At 43.8% G+C, this 25,015-nt stretch overlaps 2 protein-coding genes across 2 annotated transcripts in view; one reads left to right on the top strand and one right to left on the bottom strand.

Annotated features, from left to right (window-relative positions):
* Positions 1–3,205, top strand: part of LOC114663922 (sodium- and chloride-dependent transporter XTRP3A-like) — a 51,309-nt gene extending 48,104 nt beyond the window's left edge. Inside the window, exons 10-11 of the mRNA XM_028817873.2 lie at positions 400–565; positions 2,932–3,205. Coding sequence (XP_028673706.2) covers positions 400–565; positions 2,932–3,090 — 325 coding nt within the window. The 3' untranslated portion in view covers positions 3,091–3,205. The remainder of the gene's footprint in view (positions 1–399; positions 566–2,931) is intronic.
* A 1,916-nt stretch (positions 3,206–5,121) lies between these two features.
* snrpd1 (small nuclear ribonucleoprotein D1 polypeptide) lies at positions 5,122–25,008 on the bottom strand. The gene is made up of 4 exons (XM_028817874.2): positions 24,871–25,008; positions 12,613–12,689; positions 5,900–6,091; positions 5,122–5,331 (listed from the first exon to the last, which is right to left on the bottom strand). Exons 1-4 carry the CDS (start codon positions 24,882–24,884, stop codon positions 5,255–5,257), a joined length of 360 nt encoding a protein of 119 aa, XP_028673707.1. The 5' UTR covers positions 24,885–25,008; the 3' UTR covers positions 5,122–5,254.
* Between the last annotated feature and the right edge of the window lie 7 nt (positions 25,009–25,015).

The raw sequence follows: 25,015 nt of genomic DNA, 5'->3' as shown, positions 1-25,015 counted from the left end.
TCCTTTAAAGACTTAGTAACTCAGGGTCCGCACTATGGACGCTGAGGGGTGTCACTTTGGTAACTGAAGGTGTGCGTGCTCCAGCCACCAAGGGCTCATTATGGGCTTCGACTGGCACTGTTTGAAATGGTGGGAGATGGCACTGGGAGAGTCCGTTACCTCCATTAAGAGGAGGACTGGGCAGGGAAAAGGAATCAAAGGCAGGACCCTCAGGGTTATTTGACTAATGAGAGGACACCACTCAATCCACCAGGCTCCTTTGTTTAGCCAAACGTTCACAATATGGTGGGGACAGCTGAGCTGCTCTGGTTGAGTAGGACGATGACGCTCGTCAGTAAGAGGCCACCTCGAGTGACAGTGGCTGCTGCTCACCCTGGCGCATCTCCCGTTGCTCTACAGGTTTGAGAAGGACATCAGTGTGATGATCGGTCATCTGCCACACTGGTACTGGAGGGTCACCTGGTCCATCGTCAGCCCCCTGCTGATTGTCGGCTTGCTCATATTTTACATGATAGACTACATCACTGGTGGAACTCCGACCTATCAAGCGTGGGATGAACTCCAGGTAAGTGTCTTTGTTTTATTTTCACGTGAAAGAAAAGGAGACGCGTCTCACCGTGATGGACCACCCTGCAGCGTAGACCGTTACTAATGCAGATGGCATGTAACTTGTGGTTGTGGGGTACGTCAGATTGGCCAACTGCGGTTGCTGATCTCCTTGCCATTAGACGACTTTGAGTGATTTTCTGTCGTAGCCTTCACTCACACTACGTGATCTTAGCGAGTTGGAGGCTATCGGCGATGTGCTCCCGCAGAGGACAGCCTGTCGTCCTTTTTGGCATACCTGGCGACAGAGACCAACCAGTCTGCGACTCGCCCCTCTAACACTGTGTTTAGTCAGAATGATGGGCTTTGTGTCTACGAGAACCGACAACCAGTGGCTGAAATGCGCCAAATGTAGTGACGAGGAATTAGAAACACGCGGGTGTCTTGGGCTTCACTGACGGAAGGGAAGCTCGTCAGTCAGATGTCTTGACAGAAAGAAAATGGCCGAGACTGCGGCTGAACTTTCCAAACCTGTAACCCCTCGTATGGCACGAGTCGGTAAACGTGACATGGGCTGTGATTTTCAGCGGTGTAACTGACACAGCCTGGCGTCACAGCTGCTGTTGGCAAATCTGACATACCCAGGGACTAGAAGTCACATAAGGTGACATCGGCTGTACAGAACTGACAATCGCTGGGGATGTCAAACTTAACAACTCTGTGACACTCGACAGCGCACTGTCTGACGGAGTCGCTGGCACTCGCAGGGTAAACGGGTACGGTGACTTCAGCTCCTTTCTCAGTCCCTTTTTCTTTTTCCATTCTGTCGTTGTACATAAAACTGAGAACATCAGACGAGCTTTTCTTCCATTTGTGAGGTCCCAAAACCCAGCGTGTTCCTAATTCCTCGTCGCTGCATTCTGTGCTTGGACAGGATGAGCAGTCACTGGATGTTGGCACTCGCAGACGGGCACAGACCATCCCACAACTAAAGACAAACCTGGACTAATATTCAGGCAACAACTGAAAGTCGGCCAATGTGACGTCGCCTTACGCTGTGGCCGATGGAGCTCAGAGCTGTCCATGAGACCACCTGTCTGACACCTCCTGTGAAGAGTGAGCGCAGTACTCACAATGCACACCAGAGGGCACATCTCACTCCACTGTTGACAGCATTGGCTTTTTGATTCGTTTTTTTTGTTGGGGTGGGGTGGGGGGGGGGGGGGAGGGTCTTTATCCTTTTTTTTTTTTTAAAATTGACCCTTCATTTCCGGGGGTTGGGTGCATTTTCCAGCCTTATTTGAATCTTAACTTTTTGAACCTGATCTCCGTTTTGAATTTTCTTCATTATTAGCACCATTTGGGTCACCCCATCATTGTAACAGAGCCCCACATGTGAGGTTGTGACATTTTGGGACCGACGTGATGAGATAAAAAGGTCACCTCAAGTTCACTTGCCCATCCAAGTTTGACGATTTCTAAACCTTTTTCTTCGCACACGTTTTCTTTGATCTTTTTGGCACGTCTGCCTGTTTTTGACTCGTTTCGGCTTTGGCGTCGGTGCAGCTTGACTTCACAGTTTAATTTTGCCTGTGCCTTTTCTCCTGGTTGCACTTTTCTTAATTTTGTTGGCTCATCGTATTATTCCGAGAGATAAACCGCTAACAAAATTAAAGTCACAGGACTAGAATAGGAGACAAAGTCAAAACTCGGAGCAAAAAGATGAAAAATCATGAAGACTTTCAGTAAGAATTTCATAGCAGATGGCCATCAGTGCCAACCTTTACACCCGCTGCGCCAATGACATCACAAATCACAACCTCAGAGTACCCCCTCAAACTGGGAGCAGCACCCCAACAATGGGAAGCAAAAAAAGACCATAAAATGGGTTCAGAAACAGCACAAAATACGTTCAGTAACTTTAAATAAGCATAGAATCTAAAACTCAAATGAGGAATCCATCTACTTGAAAATCACTTAAAATATAAAAAAAGCTCTTCTAAAAAAAGAAAATATAGAATACAAAAATATAACGAGTAAACTCATAACACCCTGTCAGGTGTATTCAGCATTAACATTCATGATGCACCACCTGCTGAAATTCATGTAGTAAAAAAGTGCATTGAATTTTCCATTCCAACAGGTGGTGCACTGCTGAGATTCCTGCATGTATGTAACTGAGACAACAAGCAAACGTGATAAAGGAAAATGTAAATAGAAACTTCAAAAAATGCTAGCAGGAGTGCTGACCTCATGCGACTCCCCCTAAACGTTAAGATGAGCTGCCCTGAATGATGGAGCAAAGTGACCCAACAGCAGGTCAAGATCTGAAGGTCCTGCTCCGTCTTGTGCCAATGACAGCTCTGTCACCTTTTTGTTTTGCAGGGGCGCACGGTGAAGAAGGAATACCCACCCTATGCCCAGGCGTTCATTGGTATTCTCGTGATTGCCTCCATGATCTGCGTGCCACTGGTCGCCCTGGTCACCTTTTTCAAAAGGAAGAGTCGCCGCCCAAAAGAAGGCACTATAAGTACCATCACCTAGACGTCCGTGCGATCAACACACAGGCTCCTGCGGGACCCACTCCGGGCCACGTCAAGACCACCTTTCAAGTGCCTCACAATCAACACCAGGACCCACCACAGCTCAGCGTGATGTCAAGTGTGTGCAGCTAACGGCAGTGCCCCCGTCGACCCCCGAGCGGTTGAATTGCGTAAAGGACATTCAACGTCTCACATAGCGTAGAAGAAAACCCATCTTTCACTTGACTGATCTGTAATGTTTGTGGTGCGAACTGATGTTAAGGTGGAGTGCTGGGGACTCTGGTCCTTCTTCCTTCATTTCATCTGCTCTCCCTGGTTGAATACTGCCAGGTTACTCGCCCACTTGTGCTCGACCTTCACATCAGCCCACTGGACACCCAGAATGCCCAGAGGCACCCATTTCCTCTTTTCCAACTGTTGCTCCCTCATTCTAGTAAATTCTTTTTAAAACTGATTAGGAAAAGCAACACGAGGCTCATCCAAGATGGAAGAAACTCCATGGGTGAGGTGATCCACCTTCGCCAACAGCCAGTGTCACATTACAGGACTTCTAGTCAGAGGGGGCCAACTAGCAATCGCAGGGTATGACAAATTACATGACCCCATGATGACCTTCCACTACAGTTTCTTACAATCCTAACGTATCACAAGCTCACCTTTTTCTGAAGGCCAAGGCCATGCTGCCTGACCTTGCCGGGGGGGGTTCCACAGGCTTTCCAAGTTCAGCAGCAATCTCTTTTCCATTCTGTCATGCTATGTAAAACATGAGAGATCAGACAGACGTCCCCTCTCTGCTGTTAGCGAGGCCTAAAACACCTGCATTCCTTACTCCTCGTCTCTTCTGTCTGAGCAGTGATTGGTGGTCTGCTCTCACACAAACGTCACCCCCCATGACTTATAATCAAACCCGACTGACTTTGTTTGGGCCGAGTCGGTGGCGCCGTCAGACTACATGATGGGTGCTTGTGACTGGCACAGCACAACAGCCTCAGACTATCAAAGACTTTTGACAATGAAGTCTGAGACAGAAAGGTTGTGTAGTGTGACGGGTGTGTTATGTGCTACTTGAAGTTGTCGTTAGGCCTGGGGGGTTACATGCAGCCCATGGAGGACTTAAGAGTACCTGGAATGAAAGTCACTTTGCATCTCTACCACAACCTCAAGCCAGTCCCATAACCGGGCCTGCCTTCTTAATCTGTTTGTTGATTTGGTGGGCCGAGCAGACCACACTGCCTGTCACAGAGTTACAGGACAGGTGAAGGACGTCACCACCCACATTAGAGGAGCTCAGTCTCCCAAGTAAGACATTCTACTCTGGACTTTCTTCTGTGTTAGTAGACCAGTCCACCCCGTCACTGATGCGGACCCCTGAAGTATCTGTGGCAGAGCCCCACAGCGAGTAGCAGCAGTTTCTCACCGAAGTGGACTTCCAAACACATCTCCTAACTAACACACACGTCCACTGAGCTTTTATGTGGCAACTCCAACTTCAGGGACCTTCACAATCTAAACACTGTAAAAGTTAACATTTGGAAAAAGTCAAAAGTTCAAGCAAACAACCAAGTTTGAAATATCAGTTGCTTTTGTTCTTGAAAATGTCTGCAAACTGCCTTTTAAAAACGTCTACAACAATTTACTAAACCTCAAATAAACCTGAGCACTGCCTCCGACTTGACATTAAGCTTTTGTTTTTACTTTGTATTTTGTGGAGATTAATAAAATAAATTTAAAAAAAAAACTTCTTAAAGGTACTTAATGTTTTAAAAGGTCAAATCCTTACAAGACAAGGTGGCGGCCGAATAAATCAGCACACGTGAGGCGCCCTCATCATGGAGGGGGCTGCATTTGTTTTCTTGTGTGAACACCACAAGCTCCCCGACCATTTGTCACGTGGACAAGGAAGTCTCACCTGCTCACGAGAAAAGCACTCACGTTATTTTATAGATTGTCATGTGAATGACAGATAACGTTTGTTTGTTCTCCTGTCACTTCAGTAGAAATTTCCATGAAACCAACTGAACGGCAAATGCAATTTTAAGACAAACAGGGGTCAAGTTTATTATAAAAGAGAGAAAACACAAAACAAAACATTTCTCAGCAAAATAAACATAAACCTGTACAAACATTTCACCAGTTTCATTTCACTATTGGGAAAAATTTCACTTCTATCTCCTTGGTCCGCCTCTGCCTCTTCCTCGTCCCCGTCCTCTTCCTCTCCCTCGTCCTCTGCCTCGGCCTGCAACTGAAGGATAAGCAGATTCACGTCACACAGCACTCCAGGCAATTAACGCAGACCTGAACTCAGTAATGTGTTGCGTTACCATGTGATGCCAACCTGTGTAAACACCTGTGTGGCATCAGGTTGAAATCTGCAGCCAGACTGACTGACTGACACAAGTGCAACAAGTGCCATGAGGAACAACTGAAGGGGTTGATAAATGTGTGAAATGATGAAAGGGTCAACTTGGATGGATTGGAAATATTACTTTAAAACCTTTTCTTCAACTGCTGGCATTTTGGCAAACTTGGTGTAAATGATAAAAAAACGTTCTCTCTTTAGAAAGGAGGTTCTTGATAACACGAGTCACCAAGTAGGCCAGTTGAAGACACAAAGCTTGGAGAACTTCTGCTCTCAACTCAAGAAACAAATGGCAAAACAGGGAGCTCTGAGTGGTTGCTGACGAGTGTGCCCTGTGACAGACTGGCACACCATGCCAGGTTGGCACTAAGTGAACTGAATTATCTGGGTTTGAGACATGATTACCAAGTGTGGAGTCAAGATCAGGTCAGTACCACAACAAAACACTTACCAGCTTCCCTCTTCTTAGACTTGACTTTGGGCTCAATGTCTACCAGTAGTGTGTCCAATGGTAAGCTGTCTGGGAGAATGAAGTAGCGAATGTTGTTTCCACGAATACTGAGTGTTTCAAGTTGGACTGGCTCCCGGTTCTTTAATGTCATTTTCACAGCTTTCAGATGTGTGTTCATACAGACGTCAACACCTGCAATGGGAACAACGAAAGAAAGACAGATGCATGTCAGAAATGAAACTTCTCATTTACTAAAGTCAAACAATCTAGGACTCCCGTTATTGGGTGTGTCAGCATTAACTGCCAGAAAGCTTTAGCCTGGCACAACTGACTTGTTCCTGCTTAGACAATCTGATTTACAACTCCAAGATCCATATTACTAACCGAGAATGCTAAACCGGATGATGGACGCAGGCACATCCGGCAATGGGCCGTAGCTGCAAAAAGACGTACTGCGCAGGCGCTAAAAACAGTCCGCGAGAGTCGGCTGAGGAGCCGAGAAAGGCGGACAAAAGAGGGCGAGAGAGGCGGATGAGGGGCCGCGAGAGGCGGACAAGACCACAGAAAAAAGGAGTGAGCACAGGAAAAATGGAGAAATGAGGAAACGCAGGCAAAGCACGAAACACATTGCACACGAGACTAGACCCAAAAAAAAAAAATAAAAAAAATAGAGGCTCGCGCACAACAGCAAGGCACCCCCCCCCTACAGGCACCGGACGGGACACACACCAAGAGGGGGATTCAACAAGCCCATGGAACACAAAAAAAAGAACACAAAACCACCCCACAGACCCTACAAGCAAGGGACGGGACACACACAAACAGGGGGATTCAACAAGACACAGGAACACAAAAAGAAAGAAGACGCTCGCGCGACAACAATCCTCAAACCCCCCCCCCCCCACACACACACACATCCATAAGAAGTGACACCCAAAGCCACATATTCTAAAGTGAACATCAACACCTTCACACTAGACAGCATAGGTGTCAGCATTGGTGGATCTCCTTACAATAAAGCACTATTAACCGTTCAACTGCAGAAAAGGAAACATTAACAGTGACTGCGATCCTCCATATTACTTATCCATATTCCGCATGCTGAGAAAGAAACAAGTCATGAATACACGGTCACGGGTACAAAACGAAAAGGAAAGGATAACAGGAACAAACACACGAACACGAAAGAGACAACAAAATAGACGGCTATGCAGCATAGGTGGATCTCATTACAATAAGGCACTATTAACCGTTCAACCGCAGAAAAGGCTCCATATTAACAGTGAGTGCAATACTCCTTATTACTTATCCATATTTCTAAAAGAAAAAATGACTCGACTCCAAATACGCAAAGCTCAACTAAAGCTTCTAACTAACGATGTACCTAAAAGTAAAAACTTTATGAACTGCATTAGATCCTACAATAGTTCATTTAATATGCACAAATCTACATCCTAGATCCACATGACGCAAACTATCAATCAAAGTGCTGCATCGCAACAGGCACGGATTCAAAACGAAACACCTCCCGTCTCAGACATACGTTAATGGCAGCGAAAGCTACAACGGGCTTCTCACACAGCACAGGCAAATCGATTACAGCTCCAAAACAACACGTCCCAAATACTACACATGCAACAACGCGCCTCTCAAACGGCACAAGCAAAACATACACCAGGAAAATTCATTCGGATTAATGAATGTCATTTGCAATCATTGTCATTCAGTTCACTTCCCTGAAGAAACAACTGGCAATACAAGTTATACATTTACACGTTGTTGTCAAAAGGGTCAAATTAGACTGCCTCCTTTACATTCATATACTGAATATCTACAGAAGCTTATAACTGACGATGTACCTGAAAGTGAAATCTTTATCAACTACATTAGATCCTACAAATCGGAATCCACTATGAACATTAACGGTGGCACTGCACGTGACATCCGTCTTGAAAAAATGTTGTTTATTGATGAATTTTCAATGGCATGAACAAACGTTTATGAATAATAATATTCAATTTGGAGGAAAGGTACTTTTATGAGGAGGAGATTTTAGACAGTGATTAGCTATTCTTCCAGATGCCATGCACTCAGCTATTGTTCAGTGCACCTTAAAATACGCAGACAATTGGCATTGCTTTCAAAAGATACAGTTAGTAAAAAAGATACGATGTCCAGAAACAGATCATAACAATTGCTTATTACAACTGAGAGATGGTACACTCACCAATACAGATGGACTTCACCCACATATTATTACAATTCCTCAAGCCTTTATCTGCGCCGACTTAGTTACAGAGAGATTTGGAACAGCAATCTCATTAGACCAAATGCCCCTTTTAACACAACGCACTATATTATGTCCAAAAAATATTAATGTGGAAAACATAAATACCCAAGTCATTCCATTACTTCCTGGAGAGACACAACTCTTTCTAAGCTCTAACAAACTTGACTCTGATCACAACAATAACCATCTTAAATGACCTTACAAGTTCTGAGCTGGAATTACCTTTTACACTTAAACGGCGTGTACAAAGAAATTTTCAAATAAACCTTTACACTGTGCCACACACTTTATTGTTTGCTTTCTATTTGCATCATCTACACCGTCACACTATTCTATATCTCATTCATACATCACGCTCTTTGTCATTCCCAACACCAGGGGTTGGCGAGCGAAGCGAGCAGGGGGCGGAGCCCCCTAGTATGATGGAGAAACTACCCAGGCACTGGCCTCATGCTAACGTACAGTCGAGACCAAAAGTTTTGATAATGACCCGAGTGTTGGTTTTCACAAAGTCTGCTGCTTCACTGTTTTTAGATCCTTCTGTCAGATGTTTCTATGGTACACTGACGTAGAATTACAAGCAGTTCAGAAGTTTCAAAGGATTTGATTGACAATGACGTGAAGTTTCTGTGGCACAGAGTCCATATTTGCAGTGCTGGCCCTTCTTTCTTTTTCAAGACCTCTGCAATTCGCCCTGGCATGCTGTCTGTCAATCAACTTCTGGGCCTAATCCTGACTGATGGCAGCCCATTCTTGCATAATCAATTCTTGGAGTTTGTCTGAATTGGTGGGTTTTTGTTTGTCCACCCACCTTCTCAATGGGATTAAGGTCTGGGGAGTTTCATGGTCATTGTAACAAGGTGCTATATATGTCTTTGACTCCCCCAGGGCTGCACTTCCGGGTGTGGCAAATATGCTGCCCACACGGGATCAAGAGTCCCAGCTGCAGCACCCCCTGGTGGCACCTGCGGAACCCAACAGAGCTACACAAAACTCCAACTCCCATGAAGCCCTGGGGGAGTCCGAGGCACCGCTGCAAACCGGGGAGGCTGCCGTCTAGCGTCCAGAGGGAGATACTGGGTTTCCCATCCTTGCTCCCCAAGAAGATATGGTGCAGGGGCGTCACGGCTGGGCATGGGCCCCGGCTGTCTGCCACACCATGAATCCCAAAATTTCAATGTTTTGTTCCCCAAGCTACTTAGTTCTTACTTTTGCCTTATGGCCCGGTGCTCCATCATGTTGGACACCAAACTTTTCTTGGGTGGTTGGGAGAAGTTGCTTTCGGAGGATGTTTAGGTGCCATTCTTTATTCAGGGCTGTGTTCTTAGGCCAAATTGTGAGTGAGAAGCAACCCCATGTGACAATGAATGGTCTCGGGGATGCTTTACTGTTGGCATGACACAGGACTGATGGTAGCGCCGCTCACCTTTTCTTTTTTCCGGAAGCCCAAGCTATCAGAAAGGGGATTCATCAAAGAAAATGACTTTACCCAGTAGTCCAATCCCAGAATATCAGTCTGTCCCCGATGTTTTTCTTGGGTTATTTGCTGCCCTTCTTGACACCCACCAGGCCATCCTCCAAAAGTCTTTGCCTTACTCACACCTGCCAATTGCCATTCCTGAGCAAGCTCTGCACTGGATCCCGAGCCATGAATAAAGAATGGGACCAAAACATCCTCTGAGAGCAACTTCTCCCGACCGTCTAAGAACAGTTTGGTGACCAACATGATGGAGCACCGGGCCATAAGGCAAAAGTGAGAACTGAGTGGATCAGGGAACAGAACATCGACAGTTGGGGTCCATGACCAGGAAACTTCCCAGAACTTGTGGTCAATCCTCAAAAGGTGGGTGGACAAACAAAAACCCACCAATTCTGACTATACAAGGATATGGGCTGCCATCTGTCAGGATTTGGCCCTGAAGTTGACAGACAGCATGCCAGGGTGAATGGTAGAGATCTTGAAAAAGAAAGAAAGGCCAGCACTGCAAATATTGACACACTGCATAAACTTCTTGTCAATGTCAATCAAAGCCTTTGAAACTTCTGAACTGCTTGTAATTCTACTTCAGTAGAGCAGAGAAACATCGGACACAAAGATCTAAAGACACTGAAGCAGCAAACTTTGTGTAAACCAACACTTGTGTCATTCTCAAAACTTTTGGCCACGACTCTATAAAACAAACAAATTTCTGTTTGAAAAAGCACAGTGGGTACAAGTGCTGTGTGGACTCCCCTTTAGATATGGACAAAAGGATAAAGGGGACAGTGGCATTGTTAAAAGGATGAGAAGGGAGATGGAGGCACACAGCAGGCCATTTGACACTGCGTGGCATAAAACAGCCTGCTTTATGATTCACACCTACAGTGCTGGGAAAAAGTATTTGCCCCCTTCCAGATATTTTTGTATAGCTGTCACAATTAAGGGCTTCAGATCTTTAGACAAAATGGAATTTTAAGTAAAGAGAACCCGAGGAAACATAGAACAGAATTTCTAAATTGCTACTTCATATACTTGAGTAATAAGGCTATCCAACACCTGTACTGTCCATGTGAAAAGGTAATTGACCCCTTAGTCTTAGTTATTCACTCCAACAGTTGATTAACCTTCATTGATAATATGACTCATCTGACTGAACACAGCTAGTCCTATAGTATCTTATAGTATCTAAACCTAGATAAATACCGAGATGAGCAGAGAAGTTGTGAAGTGTCAGGAAAGAAAAGGCTAATAAAGACATTTCCATGGCTTTGGGACTCCAGCACACCACAGAGGAAGCCATCATCTCCAGTGGGGAATCTTCAAGGGAGAGGCCAATGAGCCAATATGATAACTCATTCAAGAAGTCACAGAGGATCCAAGAGGAAAATTCAAAGAACTACATGCCTCTTCAACCTCAGCTAAGAGTGTTCATGACTCCAGACTGCGTAAAAATGGGATTGATAGGAGAGTAGCAAGAAGCAAACCTCTGTTATCCAAAAGGAACATCGGTGTAAAGAAACTCCTGGATTAACCCTGAGCCTTTAGGAGTAATGACAGACGAGTCAAAAGTAGAACTCTGTAGAAGACACAGGGCCCACTATGAATAGATAGATAGACGGACGGACGGACAGACAGACAGACACTTTATTAATCCCAATTCACAGCACTGGACAGTAAGAGCATCAGAAGTGAATGATGAATGAATGAATACTGCACTGTACCAGGATACTCCTGTGGCAGAAGGCTCTGTCCCTGTGATGTGAAACCCCATTTTGTGCATGTTAAGCTAATTTTTTTCTGTAACACTGACAAGAGTGTAAGTGAAAGGGCATTGAACATGGGAAAGCTGCTAAATCAATAAAATGTATGATTTTATTAACTTTGTCTAGGATTGACAAAGTTTAAACTGAAGTGCCGGAGAGGAGTTGGTACCATTTAAATGTCCTGTTAAGTCCTGCCCGACTTTTACTTTTGCTCTGCTAGTTCCATTGTCTGCAATAAGGCTCTTTGAACACCTGCTGTGACTTCCTAGCACCTTGTTTGCTATAAAAATGTCAACTGTTCACACAACTAACATGGTATTTTGCATCAGTCTTCAGAAAAGCAAGTTGATTTAAGTTTTTCCAGAAACTTTAACAGCCCAAGGTAGTGCAACATACTTACACCATCAGAGTGGCGGCCTGGCACAGACAGTGCCCTGAAGTGCATGTGTAACCCCAACAAGATTACATACAACAGCCCAGATGTGGCCCAAAAGGCCAATATATTACACTGAAGTATCATTATGGCTCATAAAAGGTCACTGTCATGAATAACTTGTCATAAACGTACAAGGTTTTGAACAATGCCCATGAGCACTGCTTTGTGCAGCAATACTGGACAATTATGAAAAAGGTTATTAACTGATTTGAGTCTTCATCTGTAACCCCAAACACCTGCCTATAGTCTAACCTTCAATAACAAAACCTCACCAGGACTGATTCTGCATGCAGGCTGCGTCTGCCCTGTCATCCATAAGGAAAGCGACAGGCGAGAAGACCAGACTGGACAACTGACCTGACTGAGAGACTCGTATAACGTCTTGCAGGACAGCAGAATGAAAGTTTAGCTTGCCATCCATCATTCCCTTCAGGGCAACTCCTTTGTGATAAGTCTGTAAATGGCCCGACTGGTTTGACTGGGCCTAGCACCTTGTGCACATTACTGTCCACACTTGTCCACAGAGAAGCTGAATATTGTTAGACATTTTTACCGTTATTTTTGATGCACTCATTCCCCACCAAGCCTTTTATTTATTTATTTGGTTTACAAAGTTTCTCATTACCCAGCAGCCAACAAATCACAAAATGAATGTGAATCACAAATTTCATAAGCGGTGCTCCCGAGAGCAACACAAGTGTGTTTTAGCAAAGGAGTGAAATTCACACAAACCACAACACTTACCTGTGATTGTCCCGTGGACTTGAGTGCCGTTCTTGAGTTCAATAGTGACAGTTTCATGACTCAACTTCATCAGAAATCTGCAACATGAAAAAAAGGTTTTGTTTTAGGTTTTGTGTTCAACATTTCCTGCCTCACATTTCCTCTCATCCTACATTTACGCAGATCGCTGTAGACATGGAACAGACATGAAATGTATTTATTCCAAATGACGACATATTATTTACCCTCTACAACTCCAGGCACCTCATATCGAGATAAACAGACTTAAGCTCAGAGAATCTTCTGTGCGACTTCAGCTTTCATTATAATTTATTATAATAATAACTATTCATGGTGACTCTAAAATCTGTACTAACCCCTACTCTCTCTTGTGTTTCCTTTTCCGGTGTCCTGTTGGTGGTGGCTTGCGCCACCACCATCTACTCAAAGCACCATGATATCCCAACAATGATGGATGGATTAAAGGCCAGAAGTCTGTATGACCATCAGCATCAAGTGACTCCGTGAGAACCCTAACTACAAAGAGGACTATTTCATTTTTGTTGGGTAGAATGCCCAGAGGGGACTGGGTGGTCTCATGGCCTGGAACCCCTGCAGATTTTATTTTTTTCTCCAGCTTTCTGGAGTTTTTTTTTTGTTGTTTTGTATTTTCTGTCCACCCTGACCATCGGACCGTACTCCTTTTCTATGTTAACTAATGTCTTATTTTAATTTCTTATTTTGTCTGTTATTTTTCTTTTCTTAATTATGTAAAGCACTTTGAGCTACTCTTTGTATGAAAATGTGCTATATAAATAAATGTTGTTGTTGTTGTGTCGGTGGGTGGATGGGAAAAGCAGGCACGTTTTATCGTAGACTTCAGGGATTCTAGTATCAAGCAGTAGGAATGTCAGCCCTTTAGGTACTAAGGCAGTGGAGGGGTTTCAGGGGGTCCGTGAGGGTCAGTTAAAAATATTTAAAATTCCCTATACAGCCAGGTACTGTTGGTTTTTCTCGTGAACTTTCTATCACGTGATTTTTCTTGCACGATACGACACTCGCCGTTATTTTTCTAAATAGAAATAGATTGGATTTCAAAAATTAAATGCGTGTTACCTTGTTGAAGACCACTCCACAATTTCATATTCTTATTCAAGGCAAGAACAGCCTTCACAATGAAATAAAGTAGATAATGAGAGAGAAGTTGTAGAAAACATAGTAGTAGATCTGTTTGAATTTGCACAAGAGAATCATATTTCATAATTATAATGAGTGTTTTTTTAGGTTGTATACTTTAAAGTTTAATAATACTTTGTCTATGTCATATACGTGAGGCAATCAAATCTCAATAAACAAACTCCAATATATTCATTGCATGCAAAGATGTGCCTATGTGAATATTTCTGGGGAAGGGGGTCCCATAGCTTCCATCAGATTCTTAAAGGGGCCGGAGACTCAAAAAAGGTTAAGAATCACTGAGCTACGGTGTTTTACGTTATCGAGCCTAAATCACATACCCAAAAACAAACGGCTACTATTCTGCTAAAGTAATTAATGAGCTGCAAACGGGTGAACAGCAGGGAGTGTGTTTCTATCATTAAAGCTCTGTGTGCACACCAACACCAACTAAATAAAACACAAAACAAATTAGGCGTTTTAGGAATTTCTTTCTAATACACCTGAATTTTACAGTACATAATGAAGACACTTTATGACGTACAACCCTGAAAGCAGTTTTCTTTGTGCCCTAAGCTACCAGCTATCACTGTACCAAGTTTAGATGGCACATCCACATAGCAGTGTGAAGTTCTACCGTTTAGCACAAGGTGTCCCCCTCTTTGAAATCACTTTGTCTCCTGCACATAAACAATCTCTCAAAACAAGTATTGCAGTAGCAGTTATTTTATTCATTTTTTAGAAAAAGGGTTATATATAATCATCTCTTACACTATATATATTTTACTCGGAAGTGACAAACAATTTGCAACTATATATGCAGAATTGTGCACTCATCCAAATCTTTACTGTCAAAATTATTTTTCATGCCAGTCCATGAAACAATTTCTGTTCAGCACTAGACAGAGAAACCTGACATTTTGAACCATAGACTTCAGTTTTTGTGTTCTGATTTTCCCATCTGAACTTCTGAGAGGTGCAGGTACAGAGTAGCAGTACTCCCCAGTATCCTAAGTACATTGTTGATGCTCTTAAGTTGAAACTGGAAGACCACAGTTCAGAAAACTAACACATTATATTTTTGGATTACCCAATTTATTTTATCATTACTGTTGGATCTATATAAAAATTTTGATTTTAGTACTGACATCAGCTTTAACACTTCAGTACTGCCACCAAAACAGCACCCAGCTGTGCAGTTCCCCGTCCTGCACACACTTCTGAGTCGCACACTCCACATATCAAAACTAGGAGCTGGCTGAGGGGAGCGTGGGCCCCCTTTGGTGTGCACAGTGGGCTCTTACACAGATAACTGTTTCCCACTAAAAACACAAAAATATGATAGAGCGTGATGTGCCTGCACTGGTATCAACATTTTCAAAATGCTGGGATAGTAATGAGATAAAAATGTGGTATTTGGTGCTTTCAGTACCACTGTACTGCATGATTTTACTTACCATGTGCACACTACAATTTGAGTTTTTTGACATTTTCTCTCCATAACTGAAAAATCACTGCCAAGAGTGGGCACACTTAATGATTTGATTGAGTTTTAGTACTGTTTAATATGGATGTCACAGGAACCATATATTTTGAAAATTTCTGAAATGTAATAGTAGCAGCTTTATTTACATTACTGGTAATACGGTGAAAGTTGGTAGAGCAATCTTAGTGACGGCAAGTAAACAAATTACTCTGGAAGGCACTAGAATACATGATAAAAACATAGTAAAAAAAAAACAAACCACTACATATAAAAACAAATGACTCACAGTGGTGATGCTACAGCACCATCAAAAAGAAAACCAGCACAAGTCCTGTCTGGAAAACCTTCATGTTGGAGAAACAAGAACTTCAGTGCACAAGTGCAGGACTAGTGTTTGGTATTAAAAAAAAAAAAAAAGTGCACACACACACACAAATTGTGTTACTGCCCACTTTTACTCTCATTACAGGATTAGTTCAGAAACAGATTGTGCCCGCTTTGAGAGAAAAATAATGCTACAGATCAGATGAGGTGCAATCATTTCATCTGTATTGCCACACATTTACAAAGGGCATGAAAAGACAACAAGATAAGTCACTTTTAATAGTGTACTACACAGTCCCAATACAAGAACAGAGGCTTCCCATTCATTCTCCGATTGTAACGGGCACAGATGTCCATTTTCTAGCTGCTGTACACAGGTTAGGGTCACTTGGGGGACCTCACACACATCCCCAGTGACACACAGTTACGTCTGCCTACAGGACTGTGGGAGGTCTGGCAGAGCTAATCACAGATGCAGCAAGACCTTAAACAAAGTGGCTATTTGGTTTGCCTACGCCGGGGAGGACATGACTTGCTACATTTAATATCAAAATCAAATGTTTTCAGAGTTTCCATGTGTAAAAGGACAATCTTCCTATTAAAGCGACATGTACTGTATTAATGGAAACACACAATCACCAAACTATGCTGTTAGCAGGACAAGCAAAACAGCAAACTTCGCTACTAAATACGAATCTGCAAACAATGAATTTTTCTCATTTGTTTGGCTTATGAAGGCAAACTGTTCATGAGTACAACCCAGAAGTGAAAGCACACGTCACATATTTGACTGGCATGTTGAAGAATGTAATGCTGTCTCACGGTTTTCATTTACCGAGTCCAAGTAACAACAGCTCAACTCATTTTCTAATTCTAAGTTTGTACGCAGGCATAAGCAATAAAGTCTGATCTCTTATGTAAAAAACCTCGAAAACAGCAAAACAAAGGAGATCTGTGAGAATAAAAAGGGTTCATGTAAAACTGACAAGAACAACTTCACACAGAAAGTTTTAAACTTGGAACAAATTTTTAAAAAGTAGGAACAGATTTGGAAAATTAAAGCACTAGGAGTTTGTGACATCTGACTTAATTTGGCTCATCTGTATTACCTTTTACAGATTTTTTTAACCAGCTTGATGCAAATACAAAATCTTACAATAGCAAATGTTAAAAACTTAAGAGTGGTTTAACAACAAACCAGAGCTTATTTAAACTGAATAACCCCTCCTCGAGCTGCCACCTTATCGTGGTGGAGGGGTTTGCGTGTCCCAATGATCCTAGGAGCTCTGTTGTTCGGGGCTTTATGCCCCTGGTAAGGCCACCCAAGGCAAACTGGTCCTAGATGAGGGATGAGACAAAGTGCGGTTCAAAAGACCTTCTATGATGAATAAAAAATTTGGACAGCGTTTTCCTTCGCCCGGACGCAGGTCACCAGGGCCCCCCTCTGGAGCCAGGCCTGGAGGTGGGGCTCGATGGCGAGCGCCTGGTGGCCGGGCTTGCACCCATGGGGCTCGGCCGAGCACAGCCCGAAGAGGCAACGTGGGTCCTCTTTCCCATGGGCTCACCACCTATGGGAGGGGCCAAGGAGGTCGGGTGCAGTGTGAGTTGGGTGGTGGCCGAAGGTAGGGACCTTGGCGGTCCAATCCTCGGCTACAGAAGCTGGCTCTTGGGACGTGGAATGTCACCTCTCTGAAGGGGAAGGAGCCTGAGCTAGTGCGCGAGGTTGAGAGGTTCCGGCTAGATATAGTCGGGCTCACCTCGACGCACAGCTTGGACTCTTGAACCAATCTCCTTGAGAGGGGCTGGACTCTCTATCACTCTGGGGTTGCCCCCGGTGAGAGGCTCCGAGCGAGTCTGGGTATACTTATTGCCCCCCAACTTGGAGCCTGTACATTGGGGTTTACCCCGGTGGATGAGAGGGTAGCCTCCCTCTGCCTTCGGGTGAGGGGACGGGTCCTAACTGTTGTTTGTGCATATGCACTGAACAGCCGTTCGGAGTACCCACCCTTTTTGGAGTCCCTGGAGGGGGTGCTAGAGGGCATACCTTCTGGGGACTCCCTTGTTCCGCTGGGAGACTTCAATGCTCACGTGGGCAATGACAGTGAGACCTGGAAGGGCATGATTGGGAGGAAGGCAAAGCTCTCAATTTACCAGTCGATCTACGCTCCTACCCTCACCTATGGTCATGAGCTATGGGTAGTGACCGAAAGAACGAGGTCGCAAATACAAGCGGCTGAAATGAGTTTCCTCCGCAGGGTGTCTGGGTTTTCCCTTAAAGATAGGGTGAGAAGCTCAGTCATCCGGGAGGAGCTCAGAGTAGAGCCACTGCTCCTCCGCAAAGAGAGGAGTCAGATGAGGTGGCTTGGGCATCTGATCAGGATGCCTCCTGGACGCCTCCCTGGTGAGGTGTTCCGGGCACGTCTAACTGGGAGGAGGCCCCAGGGAAGACCCAGGACATGCTGGGACTGCAGGTATCCTACATGGTTTAACCTGAAGCACAGAAAACAACGCTGCAGTTTCAAAAACAAAACCTTCATTATGGCTAACTTTATGTCATTATAAAATTAGCTACGAAATAAAAATACATAATAATGATGCTAATACTACATTTCATCAACAGTTACCAGTTCCCATCTGTTTGAAGGGAAAACTGCATAGGTGCACAGTCATTTACCTGACACTGTGCTCCGGTTTCCTCCCACAGTCCAAAGACATGCAGGTTAGGTGCGTTGGCGATCCTAAATTGTTCCTAGTGTGTGTTTGGTGTGTGTGTGTGTGCATTGCGGGTGCCCTGCCTGGGGTTTGTTCCTGCCTTGCGCCCTGTGCTGGCTGAGATTGGCTCCAACTGACCCCTGTGACCCTGTGTTAGCATATGGACAATGACTGACTGACTGTTCAAGTTAACAATTCATCTTAGCAACTCACATCATTAACATCATCAAGAAATAACTTCAGGTAAGTAAGTGGATCTTGGTTGTCAATGTTCACTTTTATTACTGGCTGCCCCATAAAATCAAAAGGTGGTGGTTCTGATTTATCTGAAGCTAGGTTAACGGAAACGCAAGCATCTCTTTCGTATTCATCAGATTCATCACTGTCCATTTCAACTTCACTGCCGGAGGACAGATTCACTTCGTCATCACTGATGATGAGAGGCCCCTCAACCTCACTGCTTGAATTGCTGTCAAGAGCATGTAACACCTGGGCTGCTGAAAAGCGTTTCTTATGAGACGCCATCATGAGGCTAGGAGAAGATGCATCTACACCTTTGCCCAGTTTCCGCTCTGGCTTGACCTTTACGTAGGACATACCTATACTGTTGCCCTAACACTCAAGACTAACAGTTCAGCACTCTTACAGCCCAGTAATCCTCAGGTCTAACGCTTCAGTGAGATGTGTCTATACAGTTGCCCGAGTGACACTCATGACTGACGGTTTTAGCATTGTTTTTACAGCTTGAGTGCCACTCAGGTCTAACACTAAATAAGTTCAATCTCACTTTCGAGACAAGACCAGTTGAAACAGTTTACAACATTTACGGACATATTAGATTAGAAGAATTACTTACAAAGCTAAAACATTCAAGACAGATGAAAGTGTGTCCATCCAGGGCAGGGACAGACACAAGACAAGAACACTTCCTGGACAGGGTGCCAGTCCATCACAGGTCAAGACAGATATGTCTCAGCCATTATCATACTCTACTCAGTTATTGTAAAGCACCCAAAAACATGTCCAGTGCCCATCTCTGTCAAAGTCCTCTGATGTAATTAGGGGAGTGTGCTGGAGCTGTACGATTAATTGCGATTACAAATGTGGCTGCCACGATATACTAATCATGACAAGGGTTGGCTACTGCATTCCATTTAGCACTTCTGCTCTTTTGGAGATTGAGCATTACCATTACTGTAAACCTCAGATGAGTGCTGTAACCCCTCACAGGCACATTTCACTAGGAGCAACTGCACTGGCAAATCCAAAAGTACCGGCACCATATTGGTGACCGTGCTGAAAGCATCAAGTCCAATTATTGACATCTTTCTAAAAAAGTATTAATTTTTCTCTCTTTTGTTTGCAGCAGCTGAATCTAGATCACCCGACACTTGTTTATAAGTTTTAGTACAAAAACGAAGAGAAACATCCAAAATATTTTTTCAATAGCAAGGATAATGTAAAAAAAAAAAAAACATAACACAATCCACTGGAGCACTGAACTCAGACATTTATACAACCACAGAAGAATACTTGAAACATGAGCAGGCAGCACTGAGTCCCAGTAATGTTAGGTCTGTGACACAGATAACCATTGATTGTTTGCACTTACTGTATGTATGCCCGTGTTGAGCAGGCTATAGAAAGCAAATTTGGATAAATAAAACTTTATGCTTTCAGTTATCAAAAGTCAAGGCTCTGGTTATAACTGTGCAACAAACGTTTTCAAAAATGATCAACATGCAGGGTACGAACTACAGTAATCCCTCGCTACATCGCGCTTCAACTTTTGCGGCTTCACTCTATCGCGGATTTTATATGTAAGCATATCTAAATATATAACGCGGATTTTTCGCTGCTTCGCGGGTTTCTGCGGACAATGGGTATTTTTACTTCTGGTACATGCTTCCTCAGTTGGTCTGCCCAGTTGATTTCATACAAGGGACGCTACTGGTGGATGACTGAGAAGCTACCTAATCAGAGCACACAGTTAAAGTTCCTGTGTGCTGATTGGCTCAGCGATGGAGTGCTGCATTAACCAGGAAGTCTCATCTCACTCATTCAGCATTAGCGTGCTCCTGCTACTGCTTCAGGGGCCGTGTCCAAGCGCCAACAGAAGATGCAAATGATTGCAGAAAAGGTAAAAGTTTTGGATATGTTGAAGGAAGGGAACAGCTACACTGCTGCAGGACGGCATGAGTCCATGATTCTTTTTATTTAAAAAGGAGGAAAAGCATATAAGATCTACAGCCGCAGTGTCCTTTAACCAGGGCGCAAAACGAGTTGCAAGTGGACGTGATAAGGCAGTAGTCTGGATGGAATCTGCTTTAGGGATTTGGATTGAAGACTGCCAGAAGAACAATGGCGATGCTACACAATCGCCTGAAGAGGCTCCTTTAGAAGAGCTGTAACGCTCTCCTTTGTTGTGCAGTAAAATTAAATTCATCGTTATCGGACAAGTCGTCGTGTCATTGTTGGTGAGTAACCCTAATTAATTAGCTACGTACAGTACTTATTAGATGTACACAGTTTAGTGTCACTGTACACAATTTTTCTTGCATTGTACGTATTTATTGCTGGTGGCCTGTCTGTCATAATGGCTGTAACATATGTGATATCGGAGACGCTCGATATCTTTAAAATAATATTTAGGTTTTACTGTATATAAAGTGCGTTTACATACATTATTTCAACGAATCTTACCTAATATCTAAAAGAATACAAAGTGTTTATGCTGTATAATTGTGCGGGAAATGTTTATAATAGTGTGGGAGAGTTTATAAGGGCTTAAAATATATAAAAATAACCATATGAACATATGTTTTCTACTTCGCGGACTTTCACCTTTCACGGGAGGTTCTGGAGCGCAACCCCCGTGATGGAGGAGGGATTACTGTACATCATCCTCTGCTGCAATACTGCACTGCTGTTATTTTACTCCAAATGATGGACTGAAACTGAAATGGATCTGAAACAAGTGGTGCTTTACACTAACAACGACTTGCTTAGCGGACGCAAATTGAAACAGAGGTCAACATAAATGAGTAAACATCACTGGGAACAAGAGCACCACAAGTAATGAGATCAGAACAAAACACAAGCAAGCTACAAACCCCAGATTTACAAAACCTAACAGCTAATATCAATTAGACTGAAATTCACCAAACAAGAGTCTTCAAACGCTTCTTAAACATATCGAGGGAGTTAGCTGTTTGACAGGGGGTTTGCAGCTTTTCTGCCAGATAGGTGCTACACGTGACCAGTATGGATTGTGATTTGATACCAAGCAAACATGGCATGACTAGATGCTGTTCAACAGCAGAGCGAGCACAGGACCTCACGCCCTTGTCCGTATATATAGATGGAGACCCACTGACTACTCACTGTGTAAGCAGCAATTATTTGAACTTAATACAAGCTGCTGCAAGAAGCCAGTATAGTGTTCTGAAAAAGAGGAGTGACGTGCCCTACTTGGCTGGTGGCTCCTGGCATCAGTCCTGTTGTGATATGACCAGATTGTGGACATGGAGTTAAGCTGCATATCCTGTCAGATATGTTCTGATCTTGTGGATGATGTATAGAGTGAATCTGTAAGACTGAGACTGTAGCAACATGGGGTACTGAACAGAGACGGATGAGCTGGGAGGACCAGACCATTTGTCTTTGCCTAGTTGAGCTGGAGATGGTGTTCCTTCATCCAGGTTGCAGTATCATTGAGACATGCTTTATGAAACCTCAGCTGATTTGCAGTTGAGTAAAATTATGAAACACATCCGAGAGTCAGGATTCACTATATTGATGAGGGCCTGGTGAAACACTGAAATGCAGATGACTGCAAACTTTCCTTACAAATAAGAATGTAAATACTCAAAGGCTGAGAGTCACACTGGCTACCTGGGGCTTGGAAGTAAAAGCTGCAGTGTGCATGATTACAGATAATGGGGTGAGCTTAGTGAACATTGATGCTCTCGATGATTGGACCAGACGGCTAAGCTTTGGTCATAGGATGTGCTTAGTGATTGGCTGGGTACCCTGGGACATTTGTGCATAGCGTGTCTCTGTGCTGTGGCAATACTGCCAGTTCTTATGTGGGCAATCATCAATGTCGTCATCATCATCAAGTCCTTCCATGAGAACCTTAAATACAAAGAGGACTGTTTCATTTATGTTAGGTAGAATGCCCAGAGGGGACTGGGTGGTCTTGTGGCCTGAAACTCCTGCAGATTTTATTTTTTTCTGCAGCCATCTGGAGTTTTTTTTTTGTTTGTTTTTTCTGTCCTCCCTGGCCATCAGACCTTACTCTTATTCTATGTTAACTAATGTTGTCTTATTTTAATTTCTTACTTTGTCTTTTATTTTTCTTTTCTTCATTATGTAAAGCACTTTGAGCTACTTTTTTGTATGAAAATGTGCTATAGAAATAAAAGACGTTGTTGTAAGAGTTACCTGACAATGTGCAAACACCATGGAGGCACGTGCAAACCAGTACTGTTCTTTTTTGATCTGTTTGTGACGGATGTGCATTTTACATCATTATATAAACAACACCATGGCAGCAGCATATAGCAATGTGTTACTATCTATATACCCCTTCATCTTGCTATACTGTATATATTAATTTTACATACCATGATGTCATGGCTAAACGTCCTACCACAGCCTGGTCACTCCAGCCCACTAATCACCCCCAGTCTCCTTGTTCTCTCACCCCTTCACCACCTAATAGCGAATGTTTTGAGCACAATGTGGCAAGAACAGCTGCTGTCACATGCTGGCGGTGGTTGAAGAGGCTCCCCACTGCCTGTGCAAGGCGCCATATAAATGCAATTATCAAACTAATACAATATAAAGAACAGGTGCTGTTTACATGAATGCATATGATTTTACGATTCAATGTGGTGCTTTGATTTTACAAACACATTCAAGTTATGTTTTCTGAATGCAGCAGAACCCCATTTTAACATTTTTCCACATTTTACAATTGTGAAAGGTAAGAGGTGGTGATGGATGCTTTTTCAGAAGTACCAAAATAGAGAACAAAGGTAAGAAAGAAAAAACAAGCTTTCCATCTATTCCAGCACTTAATTTCATGTTAATTTTCAATTGCTACCCTACAAAACTGATAAATGGAGCTGACAACACAAAAATGGTACTTCGTTGTTGTGCTGTTAATTCAAATTAATAATTCTTTAATAATATTTTTTTTTTGCATTTATATAGCGCTTTTCTCACTATTCAAAGCGCTCAGCAATTGCAGGTTAAGAGCCTCGCTCAAGGGCCCAACAGAGCAGAGTCCCCACTGGCATTTTACGGGATTCGAAGTGGCAACCTTCCGATTGCCAGTGCAGATCCCCAGCCTCAGAGCCACCACTGCGCCTAACTTCAATTAAAAATCACGGCTGGCATTGGACATGGGCCTGTGCCGGTGAGTCTGACTGGTGTACACACATTTTAATGGGCAGAAATCAGTACTTTTCAACAGACGAGCCTCAGAACTGTGAAAACCTCAGCTTCCCGACATGGTGGAGTAACCCACCTGCACCTGAGCAGGACGAGAATGAGGCACACATGACGCATCTTATTTATTTGGCCCCTTTGCCACGTCTTTAAGGTAACTCAGAATAACGGACTAGTTTGTATTTGCTGTATGAACAACCCTAGGCTAATAAGTAGCTAACTTCAGCCTCCCACAAAGTGGGACTTTTCTGGTTTCTAATGGACTTGAAGCGCTCGCTGCTCCATTTCACCCCGACGCTCCAATCCACGCAGTGCACCGGGAGAAAGCAACAAGAGAGTCACAAAGGTTGGGGGTTCACACACGGTCCCTTTAATGCCACTTCATACGACTGCCTTTGTCGCACCGAGCGGGTCCGCCGATTCGTGTACTCGCCGCACGGCCCGCGACTCAAACGGCCAAAGGCATTGTTGTGCGGGAAGCGGTGCGCGTGCGCAGACCGTCAGCCCGGGTCCCGTCTTTTCTTTCGGCGTTGAACCGCATGCGCATCACTAAAGGCTTTCACGAATAAAAACTCAAAAAGAAAAATCAACCCAGTGAAGCCAAGTAGCCCAGGGCTATACAACATACGTTAAAGTCGACCTGTTTTCAAAATACACATGAAATCTGTCCCAGTTGTTGCACACTCTGTTGTGCCCAGATGCACATTTAACAGAAGGAACATAAACTAGCCACGCAAGAACAAACGCACCAGAAAGCTTCAATACAAACCAAACGTTTTCATGATACTTTAGACGGAACCATAAAATTAAACTTCATTCATTTCAATGTGGGGGGTACACACGAAGAAGCCCTCGATATAAACCGTTCAGTATTAGTTTTGTTTTACGAAACTGGCACACGACGTACTGAGTGGCCGCTTAAACAGCTCGTTTCTGCTAAAACCCAACAATCAGAGAAAAGTCACGGCGTGCGTGCCGACCGGCGATGCGCTCAGCCTCGGGCCTCCCATTCATTCCGACCGTCGACGTCTTTTCCCATCCAACGCCATCTACTCATTTTGCAATCTCCTGTGAACTCGTGGCTACTATACCCAGATAAGTCGCCCCCGTCTCTAACGTCTTACCTTACGAGTTTCATGTTGGCAGCCGAAAAGTGCAGTCAATTCCCCGCTGCAGAAAAAACGAATTCAAACTCCAAACCCCTTCACTTCCGGTACGGAGCTGTTCGGCGCGTAAGAGCGCTGGCCGGAAGTGCCAATAAAGTTGCGC

This window comes from Erpetoichthys calabaricus, chromosome 13, assembly GCF_900747795.2.
Source record: "Erpetoichthys calabaricus chromosome 13, fErpCal1.3, whole genome shotgun sequence".
Lineage (NCBI taxonomy): Eukaryota > Metazoa > Chordata > Cladistia > Polypteriformes > Polypteridae > Erpetoichthys > Erpetoichthys calabaricus.
Note: the sequence above shows the minus strand (reverse complement) of the source record. Positions and strands in the feature narration are given on the sequence as shown.

What these genes read in the sequence shown, in the direction of transcription:
- snrpd1 (XM_028817874.2), bottom strand. An exon ending in AGTCCACGGGACAATCACAG is followed by an intron (nt 6,092 to 12,612) that starts GTAAGTGTTGTG and finishes TTCCCATTGCAG; the next exon opens with GTGTTGACGTCTGTATGAAC. An exon ending in GTCTAAGAAGAGGGAAGCTG is followed by an intron (nt 5,332 to 5,899) that starts GTAAGTGTTTTG and finishes CTTATCCTTCAG; the next exon opens with TTGCAGGCCGAGGCAGAGGA.